The 26,534-nt window shown below is 44.7% G+C and overlaps 1 protein-coding gene across 1 annotated transcript; it reads left to right on the forward strand.

Annotated features, from left to right (window-relative positions):
- Positions 1–5,072: 5,072 nt before the first annotated feature.
- On the forward strand, positions 5,073–8,064 carry LOC127343015 (heat stress transcription factor C-1a-like). The gene is made up of 2 exons (XM_051369093.2): positions 5,073–7,075; positions 7,240–8,064. Exons 1-2 carry the CDS (start codon positions 6,827–6,829, stop codon positions 7,885–7,887), a joined length of 897 nt encoding a protein of 298 aa, XP_051225053.1. The 5' UTR covers positions 5,073–6,826; the 3' UTR covers positions 7,888–8,064.
- The last annotated feature ends 18,470 nt before the right edge of the window (positions 8,065–26,534 follow it).

The raw sequence follows: 26,534 nt of genomic DNA on the forward strand, positions 1-26,534 counted from the left end.
GATTGGATCCTTCAGGTGTGTTCTATGCTTCCCGTGATTATGTTCAGATGGAAGTAAAATTAAGTACGATGCTTTCATTGCTTTCAGGATTAGTGAGAACATGCACACATGGGAATATATGTCCCTTGATTAAGCAAATAATAGCTTTTTCCATGTAATTCTACCTTAAATCTAGGAAGCTGCTCTGTCTTTCTACTGTACTATTTCATTTTGAAGTTTTGATGAATTTTTTTAATAGATAATACTTGAACAAAAAATACTACTGTAGTTTCTACTTTCTTGCATCACTAGCAGAATTTGCTTACCTTTCAACACGATGACAGGCAATTTGTTTTATGTTTTCTTAACAAATAATCTGCTAGGAAAATTAGATTTACCTAATATTTGTTTCAATCTTAATTATATTTCAGTTCTGCAATATATATTTTACAAAATTAGGTCTTAGTTATTCGTTCTCCTAATATCACTGTTGTACAGAATTACGTATTTATCTGCTACTCTGTTTTGTGATCACAATTAATATGGTATCTTCTCTTGTGTCCTTATTTGTATTGCAGGTATCAATAAGAGATGGTAGCTGTAACTTTAGAAAGACAAGGTGGGTGCATACATACGATCTTTAGATTAAAGTCCTTATGTTAGGTTACAAGATAAAGGAACTGTAGACATATCGATATTTCTATACTTCACATTTAAGGATCGGATTCCTGCTCCAGTTTTGTGTTATGATTTTATTCCTTTTGCAGATCGAGACGAACGAGATTTCAACCATATTAGTTTTCCAACTTACTGCTGCTATAATAGCTGAAATCTAATATATTCAGAAATAAGTTGTCAATTCTCTTGGCTATGGTCTCAGCTTTTTAAAAAACTGAAATAGCTTGCCATTTTTCTGTCAGTAAATTTAAAATTGACCAGGTTTCATATTATCAACAGAGCAGACGTAGCTCAATGTACTTTTTTTTAATTACAGTGGTTGCAAGCATCAGCATATGTATGCTTTTTCCCTTTCAAAAGTTTGTTGCCATTTACCTTGCAGGTGTAAGTTGATATTGTCTAACTGATAAGTTTCTGTATTCTCTGACCAGTTGATATTATTTTTAATGTAAGGTTAAATTTTACATAGAATAAATGAATTTCCTTTGTAGTATATATGATGATAAATATTCTGATTGCTGTTTGATAGTAAGTCAGATGACCTTTTATTGCTCGTGGTTATAATTGAGTATTCATGCACAATGCAAATTTTAAGCATGATATTTGCAGGTCGTATTTAGTAAAACATAAACCTTTTTGTGCTTATCTACCTTTAATATATAGATTCTGCATTTAATTCATGCCCCAGTATTATGTATACCATGTAGAGCTGTGCTAATAGATTTGGGAAAACTTGATTTCATACTTTTATTTTTCATCTTTTCCTGGAGCTGAACTCTTTCATTTTACTTGGAGAAGTTCACGAATGGTGTAATAATGTTTACCATGGAGTATCATATCTAGCCTCCAGATTCATATAACTTGCACTTATGACCCACTTCTTTCTTTCATGAGCGTCTCTGATAATATTATTTGTACATTTAACAAGTAAGAACTTGTGAGTGCTATCTGTCAGTCATGGCCTAACTCAAGAGCCAAGTTATCCCAATTCTTTTCATCTTCTATTTTCTAACCATCAATTTAATTATACAACACTACCAAGGTGGTTTGATTCCTATGGTCACATTGAAAAAAAAAAATCTGCTTTTGATTTTTTTTTTTTTTGAAACGGAGGCAAAAGCTTTGCCTCATCTATTAATTAAGCAGAAGGTGCCCGGTTTTTAGGAGAAAATCGGGCAAAAACCTACAAAGACAGGGCCAAGCCCACACCCACCCACACGACGCCACGAAGGCACACCGAGCCACCCTGGCTACCCACATAAGCTACACAAACGCGAAGCTCGAGTTGGCCTATGCCAAACAGATGGCTCCCCAAGAAAAGGCCGGTAGCTCCGATTCTGACGACGAGCCGCGGAGAGGAGATGCACAAGACCTGCGCCGAAAAGGACCTTCACCGTCGAAACCGCCCCTCGAAGGTCATCGTACACCACCCAAAGGCAGTTTGACTTCATAGCAAGAGGAGGCCAACCTGAAGACATTCGGACACGCCGGGACGGAGCCGACTAACACGGTCTTGCAGCAACCAAACCATGCCCGACGCCATTGTCGTTGCCGCCCAAGCCCACCGCCGAGAGTCACCTTATCGCCCAAGCGACCCAAGGTCAAGCACCCTCGAAGATGACGAACATTCGGAGCCGCCGCTCCGACATACCGCTGCTCCGTCGCGCCCTGCGCATCCACCAAGACCACCACCTTCCGGGGCCACCGCCCCGACATACCACCGCTCGCTCTCGAGCTGCGATGCCGCACGAACCGTCCACCCGCAACCCAAGCTGCACAGGGCAAAAGGCCGCAGACCACGGGCATCACACCAACTCTTCCGGGGCCGCCGCCCCGACATAACGTCCGACCGTCCCCTCTAGGACGCGTCCGACCGAGCCGACTGTCCTACTGCCCACGCAGCCAGGGTCGCCACCCAAGCCGTGAGAAGCCGCATCCCTGCACCATAGAGATGCTGCCGCACCGCCTTCCGGGGCCACCGCCCCGGCTCACAGCCACCTACCCGAGGCCGCTGCCTCGGCATCCTCCAACGCAGACGGTAAGGCAATGCAGTCCGGCAAACAAACCACCCTTGCCGAGTGAAGTTCACGCCCTCCAAAGACGACGCCTCCAAGAAGGGAAGCGACGTGACCGCCGCCGTCGCCCGCTCCGGCCGAGGCAAGAGCTTGGGTTTTCACCCGGAGGGCATGAATCCTCGAAGGCAGGAGAGGTGGAAGCTCCACGGCGATGCCTCCAAGAAGGGGAACGGCGCCCTGAGGCGTCGCCATCGCCGGCGCCGACCAGGTCGGGCAGAGCTTTCACCCGGAGCAAGCACCCTCCCGTCGAGGCTTCCTTCACCGGCAGGGAAGCCGGAGCACGCCATCATGCGCGCCAGCACCGTCAACCACCTCGCCCACCATGACACCGCCGCTGCCCGGGGCCGCCGCCCCGGCACACCACCACCAACCAGCAGCCGCTGCAACCTGCAGCACCTCCACGACCAGGGGCCCTCGCTGGCCAGCACCTCACCGCCACAAACGCCCAGACCTCCCGCGGCCGAGCTGGCCCGCAAGGCCCAGATCTGGCCCGGCCAAGCCCGACTACACCCGGCGCCGCTGCGCCTCGCCACACCCGCACAGCCGCCACGTGCCGCCCGTAGCCAGCAGCGCCACCGCGCCCGCCGCCCGCCGCCGCGCCGTCGCACGCCGCCGCGCCCGTCGCAGACTGCATCCCGCCGCCGCGATTCCCCAAATCCGCGAGCTAGCCTCCGCCGGCCGGAGAGAGGACAGGTCCTGCCGCCGCCGCTCCGCGCGGGCTTTGCCCGGCGGAGACCACCGGCGACGGCAGGGGAGGAGGGGACGGAGGGGGAGGGGTGGTTGCCGGCGGGTGGTGTCGCCGCCCGTGTCGCCCAGGGGAGGAGCGACGCGGGGGCCGTTTTCTTTTGGATGCGGTTTGTTCTGGGAGTTTTGTCATTCTCAATCTGCTTTTGATTTAAGCTAACTAATCCAGGCGTATTTTCTGCATTTATTTCAAATAGCCTATAATATTACTTTCACCTGTCAGAGAACTCCTACATGTTATTTCTAATCGGTTCGCAAGGTTTATGCATTAGCAAGATACCAGAAGCAAGTTCGGACAATTCAAAGTTTAGTTGATAAAATTTTAAAGCAATAGTTTACTATTCCTTCGAGCCATTGAACCAACCAGATGGAGATTAATTATTTCGCTGTTGTTCTTAGTATATGTATAATTACTGCAGTGAGCTCTATTTTCTTAATAATTTATTCTTTGTTAATTATGTGAGTCTTTTGAAGTTTTCATTGAATTAAACATAAGTTGGATGGATTTTTCCATCGTGTTTTGTGTGGCCAATTTTCTTTATATATTGTAGACTGATCTGATTTCAATGTTTGCATCTACACCTTATTGTCCTTTTTGATTTCTGATTTTTTTTTGAATGGTTTTTGATTTCTGATTGATAAAGAACTCCTTGGGGATAGCTAACATTGTATGTCCCTATTTTGTTTTCTGTTATATTTTCAGATTCTATGGATGCATAGCTTTAATTCGTGTTTCATCGCCGGTTAATGTTTGTTATAGAGTTTCCCCCTTTCTCAGCCATGCCAGGTTAGTATCATCAGAACTTAGTACTCCCTCCGATTCATATTAATTGACTTCAATATAGATGTATCTAGAACTAAAATGTGTCTAGATACATCTATATTAGAGTCAATTAATATGAACCGGAGGGAGTACTACAAAGTTTGCACCTCGCTTCTCTTTAGCTGCAAAATGTCTGTCCTTCTTTCTACCCGGTTACACATCAATAATTTATTCTAAAGTAAAAGAACTCAATGCGGTCCTCCCGTGCTTCTCATTAAGTAGCCTAATGTTGTTCTCCCACGGAATAGTCAAATTTTGGTCTTCCCGTATATTTTAGAATAGTTTTACATACAACTCACTCCTGCATACTGTTTTTGGTATTTAAGATGTTGAAATGGCTATGTGTGGTTAGTAACTTGGGCTTAACATCGCTTACTATAATATTCCTATAATATCCTCTTTGATCCACTGTAGATCAGTAAGCATACTAACTTTTATATTCTAATGAAATGAATGTACTAAAGACAATGATAGGAAAGGAGATCTATTATATTCGATAATACTACTTCAAAACCAAATAAATCATAAAGTTCAGAAATACAATGGAAAATTAAATGAAGAAGTATATATATATATATCCTGGTCATAAGAATTGCAATATGCACCTTTAGATATTATGAATGCAAATATATATGCTTATGTTGTTTCTTTCCTAATGTTTTAATTCGTAAACACAAAATTTGAACAAATTTGGGAAAAACTAATTCACACACAAGGAGTTTATTTGTTAGTAATATCCCCTTGTTCCTAAAAAATGGTAGCCCACGCAACAGTTGCATGGGTTGGCGACTAGTGGTTGCATAATTGAATTGCGGGCAAATGAATCGCAACACACAAATGCTTGCATTGACTTAGAGGGTAGCTACTCATTAGTAGCTTATACTTTATAGCTTTGATTTAAAGTGATCATCTGCTACATAAAGTAGAGATAAATCTCCGTCATACGCGGCCTAATCGACAGCAAGCCATGTCAGAGGATATTTAATCTGTATCCGGGCTGTAGTAGCTTAGAAGGAACCGTCAGAAGCTGATCATGCCCTCTACATAAAAATCTAGCGATAAACTAAACAAAATTGAGTTTCCGCGGTTGGTGCTTTGGGAGGAGTTGGAGGACAAATTAATTAAACTCATACTTGTTTGCAAAATCTGACGTCCGCCAACCTGGCCCTACAACTAACATGCCTAGATACTAGCATTGCTTTCTTTATTCATGTAGAATCCAGCTGTGGCATATCACCAAAAATTAACCATCACCCTGGATCGATCTGAATTAGGAAGCCCAAGCAGGAGTACCTCGCAAAATAACCCAGCCACCAGCACCAAATCAAACTGAGCTAAAGCAGCAAGCTAATTAGCACCCCATTATTGAGCTAGTGCTAGTTGATGAGACCAGATGCATGGACACGAGACATACCCATTTTGGAAACAGGGGTGAAGGAGCACCAACTGAGCAGTGTGCGGGGGACCAACCAAACTCGAGGAGGCGGCACGACTGATCCCCCAAATTAGTAGTATTCCCATCAACTCTCAAAAGCCTTAGAGGAGACAAGATATTTTCGAAGAGAGCACACCCTACATCATGCTATGCTAGTACTGTACTTATTTAATAAAGTTCAGGATGAGAAGGGCCCGGCGGCCCCAGCGCCCATTTTGTTAAAGCTTAAGCCATGTCTGTCTCGTTTTCATTTGATCCCGTCTACTCGGGTGCTTAGATTAATCCACCGTACGTACCTGCACCAGTGACACGCGAGCGCGACCATATTCCGGTGGTGTTTAGCTGGCTGGCGGCACGCTCTCAATCGGGTCCATGAGCTCCAGCTTTACATTTTTCTAGTAGCAACCAGTGTTTTGTACTAATCTCCCAGTGTACAGTTGATCGAGGCACGACCGATCATGGTAGCAACAGCAAGTATGAGAGGAACAAGAGCACTCACAAGTGGACAACCTGCTCTACTAGCTCCTACCCTGCGGCCAGAACGAGAGGAACAAGCTTGAGAGAGACCACACCCACAGGCCGCCAGATGGTCGAGGCAGTTGGGTTAGCTGAGTTTTTGATGCGATCGCCAATCTCCTCCTCCTTTTGCACTGTTGGATCACGCCGCTGGTCCAAAAGGCGGCAGAGGTTTAATTAGATATATCACCGGAAAATCTCACGCGATGGCGATGCCAAGAAGGCCGGGGATCGAGATTTATATATTTAGTCTGTGCGGTGAAGGATCAGCAAGCAATTTGACACTTGTCCCGCTCTCAGAGCGCCTGACACGTCTATATATGCTAACACGGAGCAGGTAAGCAAAGCATCACATGGGTTTATTAGTCTAGTAGCTCATGTCCTCCTGTCACGCACGCTGCCCATAATTAGCAAGCATAGAGACCTAATTGGCAAGCCGGGCCCTCGTCTCTGCAAGCAACCACGCCTGCCTGCCTGCCTTTTGAGGGATTTTGACGTCTGTGCCTCTGTCTCGACCTGTGGGTGAGTGAGAGTAGAGGGGCTTATCTCAGTCTGGGAGGAGAGCAAGTGAGCAGCATGGACGGCCTGCACACGGAGCTGGCGCTGGGGCTGATCGGTTGCGGCCACGGCGAGCTCCAGACGGCGCCGTTCGTGGCAAAGACATACCAGATGGTGTGCGACCCCAGGACGGATGCTTTCCTCCGGTGGGGGAGGGGCAACAACAGCTTCCTCGTCGCCGACGTCGCCGGCTTCTCCCAGCTCCTCCTGCCCTGCTTCTTCAAGCACGGCAACTTCTCCAGCTTCGTCCGTCAGCTCAACACATACGTGAGTAACTAACTATTTACCGGCATCTAATTGACTTTTATGTTCCCCTAGTTTGTAAATGCTACTTGCTTGTACAAAAGCGTACTCTAAGCTTGCACGTGCACTGTACACTTGCTTGGAACAAATGGATGCTTACTGGTAAGATGGATGGAATTGTTGCGCAGGGCTTCCGGAAGGTGCACCCGGACCGGTGGGAGTTTGCGCACGAGTCGTTCCTGCGCGGCCAGACGCGCCTGCTGCCACGCATCGTTCGCCGCAAGAAGCGCGGGGAGGGCGGTGCCGCCTCCTGCTCCTCCACCGTCGACAAGCAGGATATGGCAGAGGAGATTGATGAGGACGAAGAGGGGAGCGAGGCGCTGCTCGAGGAGGTACAGCAGCTGCGGCAGGAGCAGACGGCCATCGGGGAGCAGCTGGCGCGGATGAGCCGGCGCCTGCAGGCAACGGAGCGGCGGCCCGACCGGCTCATGGCCTTCCTCGCCAGGCTCGCCGAGGATCCCGACGCCACGTCTGCCCACCTACTCGAACAGAAGAAGCGCCAGCGCATGCACTTCCCTGCCTCTCCAATCGCGCTTCCTCTTCAGCCGCCACAGCCGCCACCGTTGCTGGCGATGGCCGAGGGTGCAGTTGATGACGGAGTCTGGCAATGGGCGCCGGAGCCGAGACTCACGACCTTCGAGCAGCCCACCGGCAGCTCCACATTGCAGCAGGTGCCGGAGTTCGATAGGGGCGGCGGCGGCATGGGCATAACTGATGGTGGGACTGCGGTGGAGACGCCCTTCCCGTTCTGCCTACTTGGCGAGTGTTTCTTCTAAACATGGAGCATCATGCATGCACATGCACCACCTTGCTAGTTTTAGCAATCATTTGTACACACCTGCAAAATATTTTTTTTCTCCGTGTTCTGATTATTCTTACAGGGCACATATACTAGAGAGTACATACTGCTAAACTGTGTAACATTTTGCCTAGTGCGCCAGCTAGAGTAACGATCGGTCGACCATGCGTGGTGTCAATTACTACAGTACAATTACAAGTAATTATCTTTGAACTTTGTTAATTGGAACATCCTCCAAGCTTATAGGGGAGTACTACTAGAAAGATTATATTAAGCTCGGCACACTTTGGTTCTCAGGAAACATCGTCGTGCAGTTTCTACGAAAATCGTCCACTTGGCGTTGGATTAGACTTTGGCTTATTATAGTCGGTAGTTTTCGCCTTTTCTAGTATACTACTGTATGTGGCATTAAGGTGTTGGAGTGTCGGTCTTGGCTGCTTGGGTGGTTCGACCGTCGACTTGTGTGACAAGCATGTGTATGTCATGTTGTTGTATCGATTATCTGCCAGTTCTTATAAACTGATCAATTCTGAGCGGCAAGCCTTCTGCCATAGTTTTGTGGGAAAGTCGTTTTATTTTTTCATTTTATTCATATACAACGGGGTGCTATCAGAGTATCAGTATTCCTTACTTTAGCTAAGGGATGTCTTCATTTATTAAATTAATTTTCTACTAAAATTTCATTAATTTTTATTAATTAATCGTTAGTTATGAAAGGTGATGAGATGACATACAGAGAGAGCTAAGACTGCTCATAGTGGGAGTAAGACTAACCACAATAGGAGTATCATAAGTAGTATCATGCATGCCATATTGGCAAAAATCTGATGTGACACACCAATTAATAAGGTGAGAGATGGGTGTGGTATCATAATATGATACCGTATCATAGCACATAAAACTAGAAAATTTAGTAGCAAATACATCATGTACACAAATTTGCATTGAGATTCTACAAAATATTTAATATGATGATACTATGATACTACCTCCATACCGGATTATAGGCCTATTACGCATTTCGAGAAAAACTTCAACTACTAATTTAGTCAACAAAATATGAAATATGTATCACAAAAATTATACTATTGGAAACTTCTTTTGAATATGAATCCAACTGTATAATTTTTGTATCATATATCTCATATTTTGTTGACTAAATTTGTAGTTAGAGTTTTTGTCGAAATGCGTAATAGGCTTATAATCCGGTATGGAGGTAGTACTATCTTATGATACGTAGTATTATAAACTAGTATCATGTGCATGATACTAGTGTATGATACTTCCCATTGTGACTAGTCTAACATAGCTAGTAACATCACACGGCTCAAGACATTTTGGTGACAGTGCATGCCAATAAATGAAGAAAGAGAGTGAGGTGGTAACTAGCTATGTTACCATAACATCACACACAAAGCAAAATGAGTCTACAACATAATAAATGTCACAATGCATGACACCACATATAAGTTACTGCCCACTATGAAGGTAGTAACCTAGACTAGTAACTTGACATATGTTACTAGTCTAAGTTACTCCCCACTATGACCAGCCTAAGAGAAGAATTGCTTTCTCTACCAATGTGGTTGCGTAGTACATGGACGGGAAGGATATGAACCCGGGTGCATGTGCATCCTATATGCAAATTTATTTAAAATGCTAGAGTATTTCAAGTTTCAAAAAAATTAAAAAAATGCACGCGTGTATATTCAATGTTAATACTTATGTGTGCAGATTTTGGCATAAAAACAACTGTGTGACCTACACATAAATGTGAAAGTGGGATTTCCCCGTGAACAGTACACCACCAATCATTATAGTGCCATTTGAACATTTTGTTATTTTCGTGTAGGCTACATACAAGTGTATTTTTCTGTGAAAACTTACACAAATAAGTATCAATATGATATGTACATGAAATTTTTTTATTTTAGGGCATCTCCAGCGCGGTGACCCATCCCGCGCCCGCGCGTCTGGATGGGTCGAAACGGACAAAAACGCGGCCCAGCGCGCGGACCCATCCCAAAAACGGATGGCCGCGGCGTCCGGGACGACCCAAACCCGGCCCAAATCTGGGACGAGTTTGCGTGGCCGCGGACGCCGATGGCTGGCTGCGCGCGTCCGCCCCTTGTCCGCCCCTGGCCCGCGTGTCATGGACATAACAAATATTTTTCATTAAAAAGTACCCATTACATTTTTTTAGCCTACTACTTCTATCCTAATACGTACGGGGCCGGCGGCCTCGCCGGCGATTCTTCGCCGGCTCGCCGTCGGGGCCGTGGATTTCACTCGACGCGGACGGCCTGTACGCGTGAGGATTCCACTCCAGCTACGAGCTGGGTGGCGCGGCGGAGGACTTCATCCTCCTCCTTTCCGCTCGCGCGCCTCGGGCGCGCTCGCGCTCTGCCTCCTGAGGCGGCACCATCCGGTTCCCGCATAGCTCCAGTTCCTGCAGGGCGGCGTGTTCCACAGCGGTGCGCGCCTCTAGGCGGACGCGGCCGGCGGCCCGGGCCTCGTGGTTCCCGTTCCGCCGGCGCATGCGCTCTTGTCGGCCGCGTTCCACCGACGCAGCAGCCTCCCGGGCGCGCCGCTCGGGCGAGGGCATCTGGATGAGGTGGCGGGCTGCTCGCATAGCGAGCAGCTCATTCTTCTGCCCGAGGAGGTCGCCTAATCGGCGACGGCCGGCCCGGCAGGTCGCCTCGTGCTCCTTCGTCACGCGCGTGAGGTCGGCGAGACGCTCCTCGATGGCGGCGTTGATGTTGGCCAGCGCGAGGTCCTCCTCGTTCATGGGTTCCTCCTCCGCGGCGGCCGCCCCCTCCTCCGTGGCCTCGTACCAGCCGTCCGCGGTCTCGTGCCAGCCGTCCGCGGCCGCCTCCACCATCTCCGCGTCCCCTTCCTTCTTCGCCACCGCCTCGGCAGCGACGCGGAGCACGTCGTCGTCGGCGACCCACCGCGCGTCCGCGCGCTCCTCGTCCTCCGTCCGCGGGAACCTGGCCCGGGCGGCGAGGGAGAGCTTGGCCCACGTGGCCTGCAGGGTGCGCGGCATGGCGCCGGAGAAGGTGGAGGGGGAGAGGACGGCGGAGAGGGTGTGATGCGGTCTCTGGCCGCCGCCGTCTTTTATAGTCGGCGGCTTGGCGGGAAACTTGGGCGCGAGCGCGCGCCAAAGGGCTTTTCGCGGGAACATTGGTGCGCGCGGGAACTTTCCCGTGCGTTCCACCGTCCACCATTGCTGTCCCGTCGAGGCCTGCCATGGCGCAGCGCCGCGCAAGAAAGACGAACCACGTGGCGTCTCTTTGGGTCGCCGCGTTGGGCGCATCGTGCGATCCAAACGGACACGCGGACGCGGGCCGCTGCCCAGCACGTCCGTTTTGGTCGCGCGGTTGGAGATGCCCTTAATACTTTGAGATTTTCAAATAGCCTTTTTTACAATATTAGAGAAAACGGGTGCACCTACACCTGGGTGCATCCTAGTATTTCCCTGTAGCACATGCAGAAGAGGAGAACAACTCTACGAAGCATGTTTTTCAGTTAGAGGAGAAAATCCCAATGGTTAGTGAAAGTGATCTGTAATTCGGATCCCCTTTCTGGGCGCATTGCCCAACAAGTAGGAAGGCATGATGTACCTGCACGCTGAGCTATAATGGTCCAGGTGTCCCGTAGCTCCATTGTATTACTCTCACAGTACACTTGAGCGTGATGATTTTAATTAAAGTACTCTAGGAGTAATCAAACCAAAGGGCAAAGCCCCGGCCCTAAGCCTCACGAGAGGGCGACATCGACGATTTCGACGGGTTTTCTCTCGGTCTCTAGCTCCATCGCCCGTCGGTGGTTGGAGCGTGGGTACATTTCTTAATCATGCGCACAGTGATTTAGGAGCACTTGGGTGTGAGAACATCGTGGCTTCACGGTGACTGAGCATCTGAAATCCTTGTTAACTTCGGTGGTGCGCAAGGTGATCGGTTTCATATATTTCATGTGTCCCTTTCCAGGATGCGACTCCAACAGACTAATACGGGAGGAAATATATATACAAAGATTTGTGTGTCCAGCCCGTAGAGGTGTACGCGTGTACAGATAACATGGTACACACTTTAGGGTGTGATAGGTTGCTCGCAAGCCTGTATTTTTTTTTTTTTTTTTTGCATTCCGTGGTCCAAAATTCGTTGATTTGGTTGCCTGGCCTGTTTTTAAATCTCAGACCGCACGTTTTTTGAAGCAATATTTTGCCTTCACGCGGAGGAATGCTCGATTCCACAATTTTCAAGCTCTGGCCAAGCTCAGCGCTTGCGAATAGGGGAGAAACTGCATCCCGTTTGTGCAAGCTCGAAGATAGTGCGAGCTCGCGTGCGTCCTTGAAAATTTGGCAGGAGAAATTTCAACACTCCCCGCCATTTTGAACCATTTATATCACTGCTCGACTCTCCGGCAAAAATTGCAACACCATACTCTCCTCCCCTTAGACTCTTTTTAAGAGAAAGTACATTGGCGAGAAAGCGTTATTCTAAATCATATGGAAATCAAGGGACTCGCACTTCTGGACCGGCCTAATGAAGGAAGAATTTTTTCTTCAAATATGGTACTTTTTCCATTAAGGATTGATCGCAGATACGGTTCTGAGAGAATTCTTGGTTAGCGAATAGACCTCTCCCTGAACAATATCCGGCGTTATATAGCATTATTCGTCGCAAAAGTGATATCATTGCTCTAGTAATGGTGACCTCACCACCATCTGTGACATTTAGATGAGATTTATACGGACATAGGCTTATTGCGTGGAATACCTTACTTCTTCGTTTGGAATCCATTCAGTTATCCCAAGGACCGGATGAATTTCGTTGTAACTTACAATCCAACGGGAAGTAATGCAATTATCCAAGCTAACATTCCAGTTGATAATAACAAGAAGATTTAGAAGATGAAAATATCTCTAAAAATTAATTTTTTGGATGGTATTTACGTCGAGGGGTAATCCTAACCAAACATAATCTTCTGAAACAAAATTGGCTTGGGAGTACTAAGTATGTATTCTGTCATCACAATGAGACAATTAAACACTTGTTCTTCCAGTGCCACTTTGTTAGATCTATATGGTCATGCATCCAAGTAGCTTCAGATATGTATCCTCTGACTAGTGTAACCAATATCTTTGGGAATTAGCTTCATGGTATTGATCACAGATTTAGAACGCTTATTAGGGTGGGAGCGATTGCCTTTATATGTTCGCTATGGCTATGCATAAATGAAAAAGTTTTTAATGATAAGAATTGTTCCCTTTTGCAGGTTATATACAGATGCACCGCTACTCTCCGTTTGTGGTCTGCGCTACAGAGAGAGTGGAGAAGCGAGACCTATTTACGGAGGTCTGTACACGGTTGGAGGATACGGCGAGGCATACTTTTTCCCTACATGGATGACAGCATAATCTACGGATTGAGCCTCCACCATCGTCTTAGGCGTTATACAATTGTTCATGAATGATATGTAATTCGCCTATGTATTTTTTTCTTTGGAACTATTTGTGTCTCCAGAATGGCTGTGTGCTTCCTGATAATGCATAAGCCGGGTGTAATTGCTTGATTAAGTAATAAAGCACCCATTTTTTTAAAAAAAATACTCCCCTCCCCCATCGACATATCTATCCCAGCTAGGAGTTTTACCGACGAGTAGGTAAGCAGCGGCATCTACCCTTAGAGCTACTAGACGGTGGCAGCTAGCGGTCTTCCACTTCTTCTCCTACCTTGACGCTTGTTTCTTCTCCAATGACGGTGAGTTCTTCAGACGATGTAGCTTTAGTGTATGTTGGTGTTGTAGAACTACACTAAATCTAAACCGGCGAGAAAACTGGCGCGCCGAACTGAGTCAACCAAGCCTTTTGTGTTGATGCCAATTCTGGCGAGCTTTCCGGTCCGCCGACCCGTGAGCCGGACCATCCGGTGTGGGGATCGGTGCCACTGAACTTACCGCTGGATTGGGTCACGGAATTACCCTCAAAACGACTGGTTTTATCCCTTGGAATATAAATAGTAGTTCTTCCTCCTTGAGATGGTAAGGTCGAGCTTTCCTCTCTCTCTCTCATACTCCATTGTTGAACCTTTAAAAGCTTGTTTCAACCTTTTCCTTCTTTCCTTCTATGATTCTTGCATCTTTTTGAGGAATTTGAAAGAGGAGATCTAGATCTACAATCTCCACCAATCAATTCCACCTCTTTATGAAGGGAACCAATTAGATCCTGATCTTGGAGTTATATGTTGATTTTCTACTTTGTTCTTTCTCTCCAACACTTGTTGATGTGGTGGGATTTGAGTGAGAAGGATTTGAATATCTTTGATATTTCTTGCTTTGCATCCTTACATAGTGTTGATCTCCCCATTATGTTTTATTCGAGTGAGAGATCGTGGGTTTTCTACTCTTTGAGGGTGATGACCTCCTATTTGAGTTTTATACAAACATAGCTGTAATGGTGCCATCATGTTGCATGTGAGATTGTTAACAACCAATAGAATTGCATAAACATGCCTGTCGGGGGTGCTCCCCGGCAATGCGCACCATGAGGGGCTTAGGGTTGACAGAATCCTGCAGGCTAGCACGAGACATCAGTAACCAAACAAACGGGGAGAAAGATTTACCCTGGTTCAGGGCCCTCGATGAGGTAAAACCCTTACTTCCTGCTTGTCTGATCTTGATTATCGAAAGTATATCGCGTTACAATGGGGTAGCTGATGGGCTATGGTGGACTCGCTGAGAGGCAAGGGTTCTAAGATCTAGATTTGATCTTGCGGTTGTTCTATGTGTGTAAGTTCTATTCCGGCAGATCCTCTCGTGGCCTTTATATAGCAGGCCAGGTCCCAAGAGATCCGTCCGGACTCGACTAAGGTACAAAAGAGGCATAGTCTAATCTTTTCTTGTATCGCTTCTTCTTGCCTTATTCATCAAGAATCTTCGTTCGGATGAGTCTCCTTCTCCAACATCAATGCGCAGGCCCACTTCGGCTATTAGGCAATCTTCATGGGCCCCTGGTTGGGCCGATGGAGCTAGCCTAATGTTGGTTACCCGAAGGGTAATGCCCACATCAGTAACCCCCGAGTGACTGGCCGAAGTAAGCTTCGGGCATGGACTATAATTGCCTTCATCCGAATATCTCTATCCGCCAAAAGAAATTGAATCTTCGTGTCCTTTGCAGCTTTAAAGTCATTTTTATCGGGTGCGCGTCCAGCGCTCCCGATGGGAGTATCCCCCGAGTCTAGGGACGGATGCTTGCACCCGTGCGTAGACTCAAGTTGTACCACTCGTAAATCTTTGCTATCGATGCTTTCCTCATTCATTATGAAGTTAAAGTTTCTTGATATCGGGTGCGCATCGAGCGCTCCCGATGGGAGTAGCCCCCGAGTCTAGGGCCGGATGCTTGCAACCGTGCGCAGACTCAAGTTATTCTACTTGAAGATTCTAACGATGATGTTTTCTGAATTGCCTTCATCATCCGATATCTTTTTTATATCGGGTCCTCCGAAGCTTCGATTGTAGTTATCATAGTACGTAAGGGATAGGAATAACGTGACCAGTTTTACTTAATAAATCGATGCTGGTTAACTGCCGATGGCAAAACAACATTACTCTACTCAGGATCAAGTCTTCGGGTTCGATCGTGGATCCTCTGAAATCTTCAAGTTCGTTTTCCTTTGCCTTCAATAATTTTTATCGGGTGCACGTCCAGCGCTCCCGATGGGAGTAGCCCCCGAGTTTAGGGACGGCTTGCAATCGGGAGTAGACTCAAGTCAAGCAACTCAACGTTGTAGATTCTTTCAGATGCTTCATAAATGAGGAGTCGATACTTTGGATGACATCATCAGTGATGTGGCTTCTGCGGCGGCTCGATTGACAGGACGTGACCTGATGGGTCCACCCTACACCTACGCGGTCAGTTAGGAAATGACTGGTCCTTGCGCGTTGACCGAGGTGCCTCCTCGATTTCCGCGCATAGTGGGGGTAATGGGCCGCCGGTTTCTCTCCCTTCTTGACACATGTGTGATTGGAACTTCATCCGTCTCCCCATGATGCGGAGCTAACGGCCACGATCTTCAGCCATTTTTCTTTATAAATGGGGGGGGGGGCATTTTAGTTTTAACCTTTTACGCTTCCCATACTGCTCATCTTCCACCTTTGTTTTCTTCTCACCATTGCCCCTGCGTCCAAGAGCTCTCACGCGACCATGGGCAATAAGAAGGGAGCCACTAGTTCTGGTGCCGCTGTGAGCACGGTCAAGGCCAATCTCTACTAGACAGCATCCACCATCTCAAAGTGCGATGAAAACAAGCTGAGGTCGTTAGGGCTCATCTCTTTCCGTTGAATCGGACTTCGCTCACCCAGGTTCTGCCTCTCGCCCAAAGCCCCCGAAGGGCTTCACTGTTATGTTCTCCGCTTTTTTGCAACGTGGGCTTTCTCTTCCAGCCCATGAGTTCATTCACTGCCTTCTTTTCTCCTACGGGATCCAGCTCTGGCAGCTGACCCCAAATTCCATCCCCCACCTCTCTATTTTCATCACTGTATGCGAGGCCTACCTCGGCATTGACCGCTACTAGGGTATTTGTGAAAGGACACAGATGTCACCTAGAGGGGGGGTGAATAGGCGGTTTAAAACTTTTACGAGATGGGTTTAACAAATGCGGAATAAAACTAGCGTTTACTTTGTCAAGCCCAAAGCCTATATACTATGGTTCACCTATGTGCACCAACAACTTATTCTAAGCAAAGGTTCACCTATGTGCACCAACAACTTATGCTAAGCAATACAAGCAAGTATGTGATAGCAAGATATATATAACTTCAAGCACGATGGCTATCACAAGGTAAAGTGCATAAGTAAAGAGCTTGAGAATAGAGATAACCGAGGCACGCGGGAGACGAAGATTTATCCCGAAGTTCACACTCTTGCGAGTGCTAATCTCCGTTGGAGAGGTGCGGTGGCTTAGTGCTCCCGAACGCCACAAGCGGCTCACCTTGAGGTGTGGTTGCTCGATGCACACCAACGCCACAAAGGCCTCACCCCAAGATGCGGTACTCACACCACACACCGAACGCCACGAAGGCGCCTCACCTAAATCTCCGGTGACCCTCGCCACAAAGGCCTAGGTCACGGTTCCACTAAGGGATTTCCTTCGAGGCGGAAACCGGGCCTTACACAAAGATTGGGGCACACATCCACAACTTAATTGGAGGCTCCCAACAAACCGCCACAAAGGCCTAGAATCCGTCTAGGGTTCCAAGAACCCAAGAGTAACAACCTTCTTGCTTTCACCACCACGAATCACCATGGAGAACTCAAACCGATGCACCAAATGCAATGGCAAGAACACCACAAAGATGCTCAAGTCCTTCTCTCTCAGATTCCAACAAAGCTACAAAAGCTATTGGGGGAATAAGAGAGGAAGAACAAAGAGGAGAACACAAAATCCTCCAAGATCAAGATCTAGTGGGTTCCCCTCACAAAGAGAGGGATTTGATTGGTGAAGATGTAGATCTAGATCTTCTCTCTCTTTTCCCTCAAGAATATGCAAGAATCATGGGAGGAATCAAAAACTAGGGAAAGCTTTGAAGGACAACAATGGAGGGGAGAGAGAGAGAGTGAACCAACTAGCCCAAGGAGGAAGAAGGGGGTCTTATATACCCTCTCCCAACGAAATATGACCGTTTGGGACCTCCCAGGCCGGAAAATCCGCCCCCGGGCCGGATTATCCACCCCCCGAAAATTGCCCCTGGACTGGGCCGGATATTTGGCCGGATATTTGCCTAGAATTGGTCATTCGGGCCGGATTATCCGCCCCCCGAGAAAACTGCAGAAACACCAAAACTAAAACGGGCATAACTTTAGCATCCAGACTCCGATTTTGACGATCTTGGGCTTGTTTTGAAGCTAGGAACAAGCTCTACAAGATCATGCAGGAAACCATCATATTCCAACAAGAGAGGATAGAAACAAATTATGAAAGGTTTGACCTATCTAAAAAAGACATACCGGTAAAACCTCCAATCTCGAAAATGCAACAAGTTGCCCATGCAAAAACCATTCTCAATGAACTAGAGCTTGTCATGAGAATAAGCACAAGCTCTAAAACATCACATGGATAAGATCCAAATAAAACCAAGAAAGATGATGAACCAAACTCGAAAACGCAACAAGTGATCTATGCGAAATCCGTTTTCGATGAACTAGAGTTTGTCATGAGAATAAGCACAAGCTCTAAAACATCACATGGATAAGGTCCAAATAACAACCAAGAAAGATGATGCAAGGATGCAAAGGTTTGAGCTCTCTCCGAATGATACGATCGAGTTACTCACTCGAGAGCCCTCTTGATAGTACGGCAACTAAACTATAAACCGTTCTCCAACTACACTATGAGACCAGTGAGAAAGAAACCCTATCAAGAGCAAACCTTATACTTGCGCATTCCACTTGAGCTCGATGACGACGATCTTGACCTCAACAAGATGGAACGCCTTTCTTGCTTGTGCTTGCTTGACGAAGTCTTTTGGATTGCTCCCCCATAATCCACCATGGGAGAGCTTCTTCTTCGGCGCATCTTCACATAACCATGACCACTATGTGGATTGCTCCCCCATAATCCACCATGGGAGAGCTTCTTCTTCGGCACATCTTCACATATCCATGATCACCATATGGATGGCAAGACTCAAGCAAAGGATCTCTTCGAGATGGCTCATCTTGAACTTGCACTTCATTTCTCCATGGCAAGCTTCAAGCTTATGAACTCTTCGAGTTGGCTCATCTTGAACTTGCACTTCTTTTCTTCATTCTTCATCATGTTGATGTCTTGAAGTAACTTGAGGGGTCACTTCATCTTCATCTTCAAGACATACTTGACACTTGATATCCTTCATCAATTTCTTCTTCTTGCAACCTAATACAAACATGTTGATGTCTTGAAGTAACTTGGGGGCTCACTTCATCTTCATCTTCAAGACATACTTGACACTTGATATCCTTCATCAAATTCGTCTTATTGCAACCTTGAAGCCAACATATGGTTCAAGAATTGCCTATGGACAACTCCTACAAATATAACTCAATGCAAACATTAGTCCATAGGGATTGTCATTAATTACCAAAACCACACATGGGGGTTCCATGCACTTTCAATCTCCCCCATTTTGGTAATTGATGACAATCTCTTTGAGAGGGTTTATATAAGGAATTTAAGTAGCAAGCAAGTTGAATATATAGAGCAAACTCCCCCATAATATATGCGTGTGTGAATGATCTTGACTTTCATTGCATATATTGGCATTCAAAGCCTAGTGGAGTTTCCTCTAAATATTCAACTATGCAAAGCAACAAGATGCAATGCAATAAAGGCACATGCTTAAGCACAAAGCAAAGACATAACCAAATTCCCTTAAACCCTCCAAACTTCTCCCCCATTGGCACCAATTGCCGAAATGGGTGAAAAATTTAGAAGGCCAATATAGTGAGAGTTCCTCCATAGCGTGTGCATTTCTCATAATTTGAGTGGAATCAAATGCACATATCCAATGACGAATATTCGGAAGGAATCACACTATATATAGGATCAAAGATTGCAAAAAGATAACAAAGTCAATAAGCTTCAACAAATGAAGCAAGCAACCAAATGAACCACAAGGAAGATACCAAAAGAAAGATATATATTATGATAAGATCAAGAAGATTGCTCTAAATAATATGAGGAAGCTCCCCAAGGTTTGTGCACCAAACTAGACAATTTGCATTGGAGTATAAAGTGCACAAACATGGAATCATCACTCCCATAATATCATTCAAAAACAAAAAATACCAAGTGAATCAAACTCTAATGATCACCACAAGATAGTGTTCTAAATCAAATGAGGAAGCTCCCCAAGGTACATGCATAAAATAAAATGTTGCATTTGAATACAATATGCATAACATGGAATCCTCACTCCCTCATTTAAAACACAAACATTTGTAATAGATCATAGATAGAAAAGTAAGCTAAACACTTGCAACAAACAAATAGTTGAGCAACAAGTAAGAGGCACCATAATAAAAAGGCTCAACCAAGAGGATATGTGAAAGGCATGATAAAGCATATTATAAGACTATTACAAGGATGAGCAAAAAGCATCATCATAGTCTTCAATGAATTATATTGCTTAGCATGACCAATCAACACGCAATAAATAAATAAGATATCAAAAGGAGATGTATCATCTCTTATGTGTATAAGTTTCTCTAAGTGGGCAATATCACAAAGATATTTATCCACAAAGAAACATGCACACACAAAATAGATACGCAAGAAAAATAGTATGATATCCAAGACGAAGTCATGCAATATACCAATAAGAATTTTTGCTTAATAGCATGGCCAAAGGCTCAATTTTATCTTATTGTACATTCATGAACTTCAACCACAAACAACTAAAATAAATCACAAATATCAACAAGGGATAGAAGATAGTTGGGATGCATTTGAGAAAGGCAACAAGTATCACAAACGGGAATACTAAAAGAAGTAACTAAATTTGCACTTTCATCTATATTGCACATGTGAGAGCCTTGAGGAATTGATATGCAACAAAATTGCTAGATAGGCATAGTTGGGATGGATGAATCATGAGCATGATTTAAAATACTTCCCAACAAATGCACTCATCTCAAATTACTCACATTCACAATAAGGAGGTTTCATTAAGACTTTTGCAAGAAGCACAACATTTGAAAGTCAATAGATTCATGCCAAGATGCAACCATAAGGTTGGATACAAGAAAAGTATGCATGAGAAGATACTTATTACCAAGATAGCATTGGTGTGGATGTCGTAGATATGTGTTCGTTGACCATCCTAGCTTACGTCAAGTTACCATTGAGTCACCACTTCTTTCCAAGAGTGAGACAAATATTCAATGCATATCCATTGTACCTAACACAAAGGTAAGTACAAAATGGTCCCCAAACTAATTGGGTCCGAAGTGGTTAGACACACTACAACATATAGGACAAACTCCACAATTCTATGTGCATATAGATATGAAATTGAATTTCATGCACATCTTAGCCAAATTAGGATTTGATGGAGTTTACCCTATATATTGGATCAAAGAAAGTGACACATGCCATAAGATATACATATATTAAATATGCATGCACAATACTTTCAAGGACCAAAGGAAGATACAATTTGGACAAAACACCAAATAAATCAAGAGACAATGGTTGCCCAAATTATATCAAAGAATCAAATCAACACAAGATTGACTCCAAAGACTTATCTCATTATAAGAAGCTAATTAAGCATAGGCACAAAGGAATGAGATAACCAACTCCCAAGAGAGCAAGGTTCCAACAAATAAACCAAACCCTCGACACTTTTTATGATGACACAAAGTACCAAAAAGAAAATTTATGTCTCCCAAAACCAAATTTTTGATAATGATCAAGAGAAGTTTAAGCATTATAACAAATATAGGAGAGCTCCCCCAAGATTAGTGCACTATCTAGGATTTATGAGTGTGGATTTGTTGCCACCCGGTGGTAATGCCCCCCCGGTGGCTGCCGTCCGATGACTTGGTTGAGATTCGTTCCACACTGCTAGATCTCCACCACGTTTCAGTTAAGACTCGATGAATCCTGTTAAGAACTGAATTGTAACCTAATTTTACGTGCATGTGTCAGCGAACAGCACAGCAATGCAGCGTACAACCCGGCTAGCTGACTCCTTTTGCCAGTTCTTACACATGCTACAATGTGTCAAAAATAATGCATGCATGGCGCGTCATACTGATCTTTGCATGCATGGCCTGTTTGTACAATACTGTTGAGTGTTGCATGCACGTCTCGATACACTGTCCACTCTTTTGGCTAAGCCGGTCGACCTTCTGTACTGCTCGAGCTGCCCGTGTTAGAGTTGTATTTAGCCCCTAACTGTATGTATTGTATGAGTCATATTGTACACGGATTGTAACCTGATCATGCATATATAAAGTGAGACCGTGAGGGCTTAGACCCCACGAAACCCCAATCCTATTCTTAAACTGCCCGATGGCCGACGCGGAGGAGAAGCACTTGCCAACCCGGAGGAGAAGCACTGCTCGTCCCGGCGGCCCGCGAAGCGTGCCGTATGGCGGCGGAAGCAACAGGCGACAGGCGCTCTACGGTGCCGTATGGTGGCGGAAGCAACAGGCGACCGGCGCTCTACGGCTAGTTGTACATGAACCTTTGTTTAGTTTAGTATGGAACTATTATACATGTTGGCTCTATATTAGTTACAAATGACATGGCACATAGCTTATAGCTAGCAGCTGTCTATACTATTAAACTTGCTCTAAGGAACGTTCAGATATTTAAGATTTATATAAGCATGAGGTTCTCAACCAACATAACCTTTGTTTAGTTGACGGTCACTTCGTCGCTCATGAACTTCATCACCATGTCCTGGAGACAGCCGCCGTGCAGCTCATCCATTAGTCGTTCACCAGGAACACCGCGCTGCTGTCACCACCAAGCATCAACCAATCCTCGCCCGCAGCATGCAGCTTGGACCGGTCAACTGTTGCCGGCCGGTACTTTGACTGTGCCCCTGCTATACTTTGACTGTGCCGGTCGGTACAGGCTAGACTGACTAGGCAGGTCCTGCTCTATACTGCTACCGCATGTAGCTCCCGCTTAAACTTCGGAAATGTGCTACCCCAGGATTTGCAGAGCCCCCTGTGATTAGTTCCACTCGACCTTCATCAACGTTCTGCTCGGCACGAATCTCCTCGCACATTCCAACGACATCCTGGTGGGGGGTATTGCCACCGGGGGGCACAGACATATTTAGCTTTATAATATGGATACAAACTGCACAAAACTAGGATCATCACGCCACCTATATCTACTAAAAATGCTAAGAAAGTTTGAATAGACAAATTAGATCCATGAGATGCAAGGAAGACACATGGGAGTCAAAGCACAACAAATTCATGGCAATAAATAAGGCAATTTTAAACACAAGAGCCAATGTAGATATGATCAATAAATATCTACCTCATCATTGATTACCACTTGTCCTAGGACAAGAGGTATTAGGAAATATTTCCCGGTGGTAGTTTGTAAGTATACATAAGATCATATTTACAACGAAAAAAACATATGGTAAAAGATAAGAGTTAACCAACATGCAAAGATAGTTTCTTGATAGATTCAATTAGTCATACCAACATGCAAAGCAATTAATAGTATTCATACCAACATGCAAAGCAATTAATAGTATTCATACCAACATGCAAAGCAATTAATAGTATGACTTGAAGCACATGGTTTTCCAAAAATGTATTGAGGGACACGTTGTGAAAAACAATGCCAAGAAAAACTTTCACAAATAAGATCCACAAAGATATTAGCAATGAAGCCATTTAAGCAAATTGGAGCTTGTTTGAGCAAACATGCCACATAGGAGAGAGATAATTTACGGTATCAATTCTATGTGACACAACCTCAAATGTTCACATTTTCTAGGCTTGTAATATGCACAAAGCTTATTACTCCCCCATAATGTGATAAGGAATTTATTTTCACAAGAGGCAAATAAGATCCAAGTAGAGATATTAATGGACATTAGAATTTGAATTTCTCATGAAGATGACATACCACATAGCGACTAGATAATCTCGCAATATCAATTCTAAATGATATTCCTCATGTACACACATTGTTTAGGATCATGAAATTCCCAAAGGAATATCACTCCCCCAAAATGGGATTGTCCATTAATCGCTCATAAGAGCCATATAAGATACAACAAGATGCAAAGAGGCTCCAACACAAACACAAATACATGGTGTGCAACCCAACATGCATAGACTTGATTTCTCAAGCAAAACTATTAGGAAGCACAACATATACAAACACATGTTAGGAACAAAACTAACACATGCAAAGGGGCGAGTAACTTTCAATATAAATGAGTTGAGAACATGTTACCGCAAGGAGGAACATTGGATATATGATAGTAGCAAGATAATCAAAAGACTTGGCTTGATATAATATAAATGATGAAGATCCCTTAATTCTTCATGATGTAGCCAAGTCTCCAATGCCCTCCAACAAGCACCTATTGATCAAGTTTTGGATTGTTGGTCCCCAACTAAGTTGGGTCCTAAGAGGTTAGTCACAATAGGCTTGGCAACCCAAATGGTTCTTTTCTTGACATCACTTTGAGCACCAACAAATTTGGCAAACACATTGCCACCCTCATCCTTACGAAGAGAATAAACATCATCAATGGTGATATAGTTGGATGAGGTACCAATAGTGCAAAAGGAGGAGATGTGGCCCTTCTCACGACATATGTAGCAAGTTCTTTTCTTCTCCTTCTTCTCACTAGATTTCTCCACAATGGGAGCATTGGCTTGATTCTTCTTGGGAAGTGGCATTTCTTCAACTTGAGGTTGAATATGAGTTTGAGCTTGAGGCCGCTTCCCTTTTTGCTTCTTCTTCAAAGGGCAAGATCTAACATGATGCCCTTCAATCTTGCACTTGAAGCAAACAATCTTGGCCGGGTCTTTGACTTGTACTTGGCCCTTCTTCTTATTGTTGTTCTTGGACTTGTTCTTGTTGTTGGAGTTGAATCCAAGTCCACTCTTGTCATTGGGGGATTGTTGCACACTCAACATCTTGTCAAGTTTGCATTTCCCTTCATGACTCTTTACCAAGTCGTTCTTCAAAGAAGAGACTTGGGCCTTGAGCTCTTTGATTTCCTCTACATGGTTAGTAACAACACAAGTACTAGAGGAAGTAGAACCTTCATTGTTAGAGCAACAAGGCAAGGAAGATAATTCATCACAAGATTTAGCAATATTATGAGTGGATGAATTACTAGAACTAGCACATGGCAATATAACATTTTGAGTAGTAGTGCTAGTACCCACATGACGCTCATAAGGTGTTGCCTTAGATATTATAGCCTCATGAGCTAACTTTAGCCTATCATGAGAGGCTAGAAGATCCTCATAGGAGCTAGAAAGCTTTCCATGATTTTCTTCCAATTTCCCATAATTGCTAGTTAGCGATTTAAGTTGAGCCCTTAGCTCAACATTCTCCTTCAAGATAGATGCTTCACAAGAAGTAGAGTTAGTAGCACAAGCATCATTATTAATAGAAATGGGAGAAAGCAAGTTGTCATGCTCTTTTAGATAAGAAGCTTTAAGTTGCTAATGCGACTCGGTGAGTTTGGTGAGCGCACTCTCAATAACCCTTGAGCCCTTTTTGAGTTGCTCAAAATCCTCAAGGAGTTTAGCATTAACAAACACAAGCTTATCATTTTTTAGCTTTAGTTCATTTGCCACCTCAAGAGCTCTATCATGGTTTTCCTTTTCTCTAGACAATTCTAGAGCAAAGGTTTCCTCAAGAGCTTCCTTGGTGGTTTGTTCTTCTTCAAGTTCATCCTTTAGAGATGCCACATCATTGGCATACTCTCGTTCAAGAGCACCCATTTTATCAATGGTGTTCTCATGCATCCAAATAAGTTTTTGGCTCTCAATAGCGGTAGTCAAGATTTCAAAGAAGTGAGTGCTAGCAATTTTATCTTTGCAAATAACCTTGAATACGCTCTTACCCTTATCGCGTAGAGAGACAACCCAATCCTCTTCTTCATATTCATCCTCATCCTTATCACCACGAGACATATTAGGTTCCATGGTAGGAGGTACCGTGGAACCCTTGGCCATAAGGCATATATGAGGACCGTGAGATAAAGATGAGGAGTTACTTGAGGCTCCTTTCAAGATCTTGTCTTGACCAATAGAATCTTTGGTTTCCTCTACATTGTTAGACACACAACAACTAGAGGAAATAGAAGCATTTTTATCATGGCCACAAGACAAATTAAGCATATCATCATGAGATTTATTCAAGCAACTTACACATGATATGCAAGAACTATCAACACAAGCATGTAAATCATTTCTAGAGATAGATGTGTTTAAGTCCGAAGATGAAGCATTGCAATGAGATAGAGATGAGGAATCATCAATAGTAAGCTCAATATCAATATTGCAATTTTCATCACCACTCACCATATCATTACCTTGTGTCTTGACACACTTTGGTGAAGTGGATGAAGATGAGAACTCATCATGGCCGGAAGTGGAAGCAATGCAATCATCCTTAATAATATTGGACACGTCATATTTATCTTGAATCTTTGTCCATAACTCATGAGCGCTCCAAAAAGGCAAGTATGGAAAAAGACCTACATCTCGCAAAGCATTCATAAGAACATAAGAAGCTTGAGAATTGAGATACAAATTTTTCTCATCCTCTAAAGATAGATTTTGTGAATCCATAGGAGGAGAAAAACCTATATCTACAATTTTCTCCATATGAGGGTCAATGTCCCGAAAATGACTAAGCATGCAAATTTTCCAAACATCATAATTTGTGCCATCTAATATAAGAGTGTTATCGTGCACTAATCCTCTAGCCAACATCTTTACTCTCAAGGAGGTGAAGCCTAAGAATGAGAGACCTTGCTCTGATACCAATTGAAAGGACACAGATGTCGCCTAGAGGGGGGGTGAATAGGCGGTTTAAAACTTTTACGAGATGGGCTTAACAAATGCGGAAT

The sequence above is a fragment of the Lolium perenne genome, chromosome 3, assembly GCF_019359855.2.
Source record: "Lolium perenne isolate Kyuss_39 chromosome 3, Kyuss_2.0, whole genome shotgun sequence".
NCBI lineage: Eukaryota > Viridiplantae > Streptophyta > Magnoliopsida > Poales > Poaceae > Lolium > Lolium perenne.

What these genes read in the sequence shown, in the direction of transcription:
- LOC127343015 (XM_051369093.2), top strand. Translation starts at nt 6,827, where the DNA reads ATGGACGGCCTGCACACGGAGCTGGCGCTGGGGCTGATCGGTTGCGGC. An exon ending in TCCGTCAGCTCAACACATAC is followed by an intron (nt 7,076 to 7,239) that starts GTGAGTAACTAA and finishes ATTGTTGCGCAG; the next exon opens with GGCTTCCGGAAGGTGCACCC.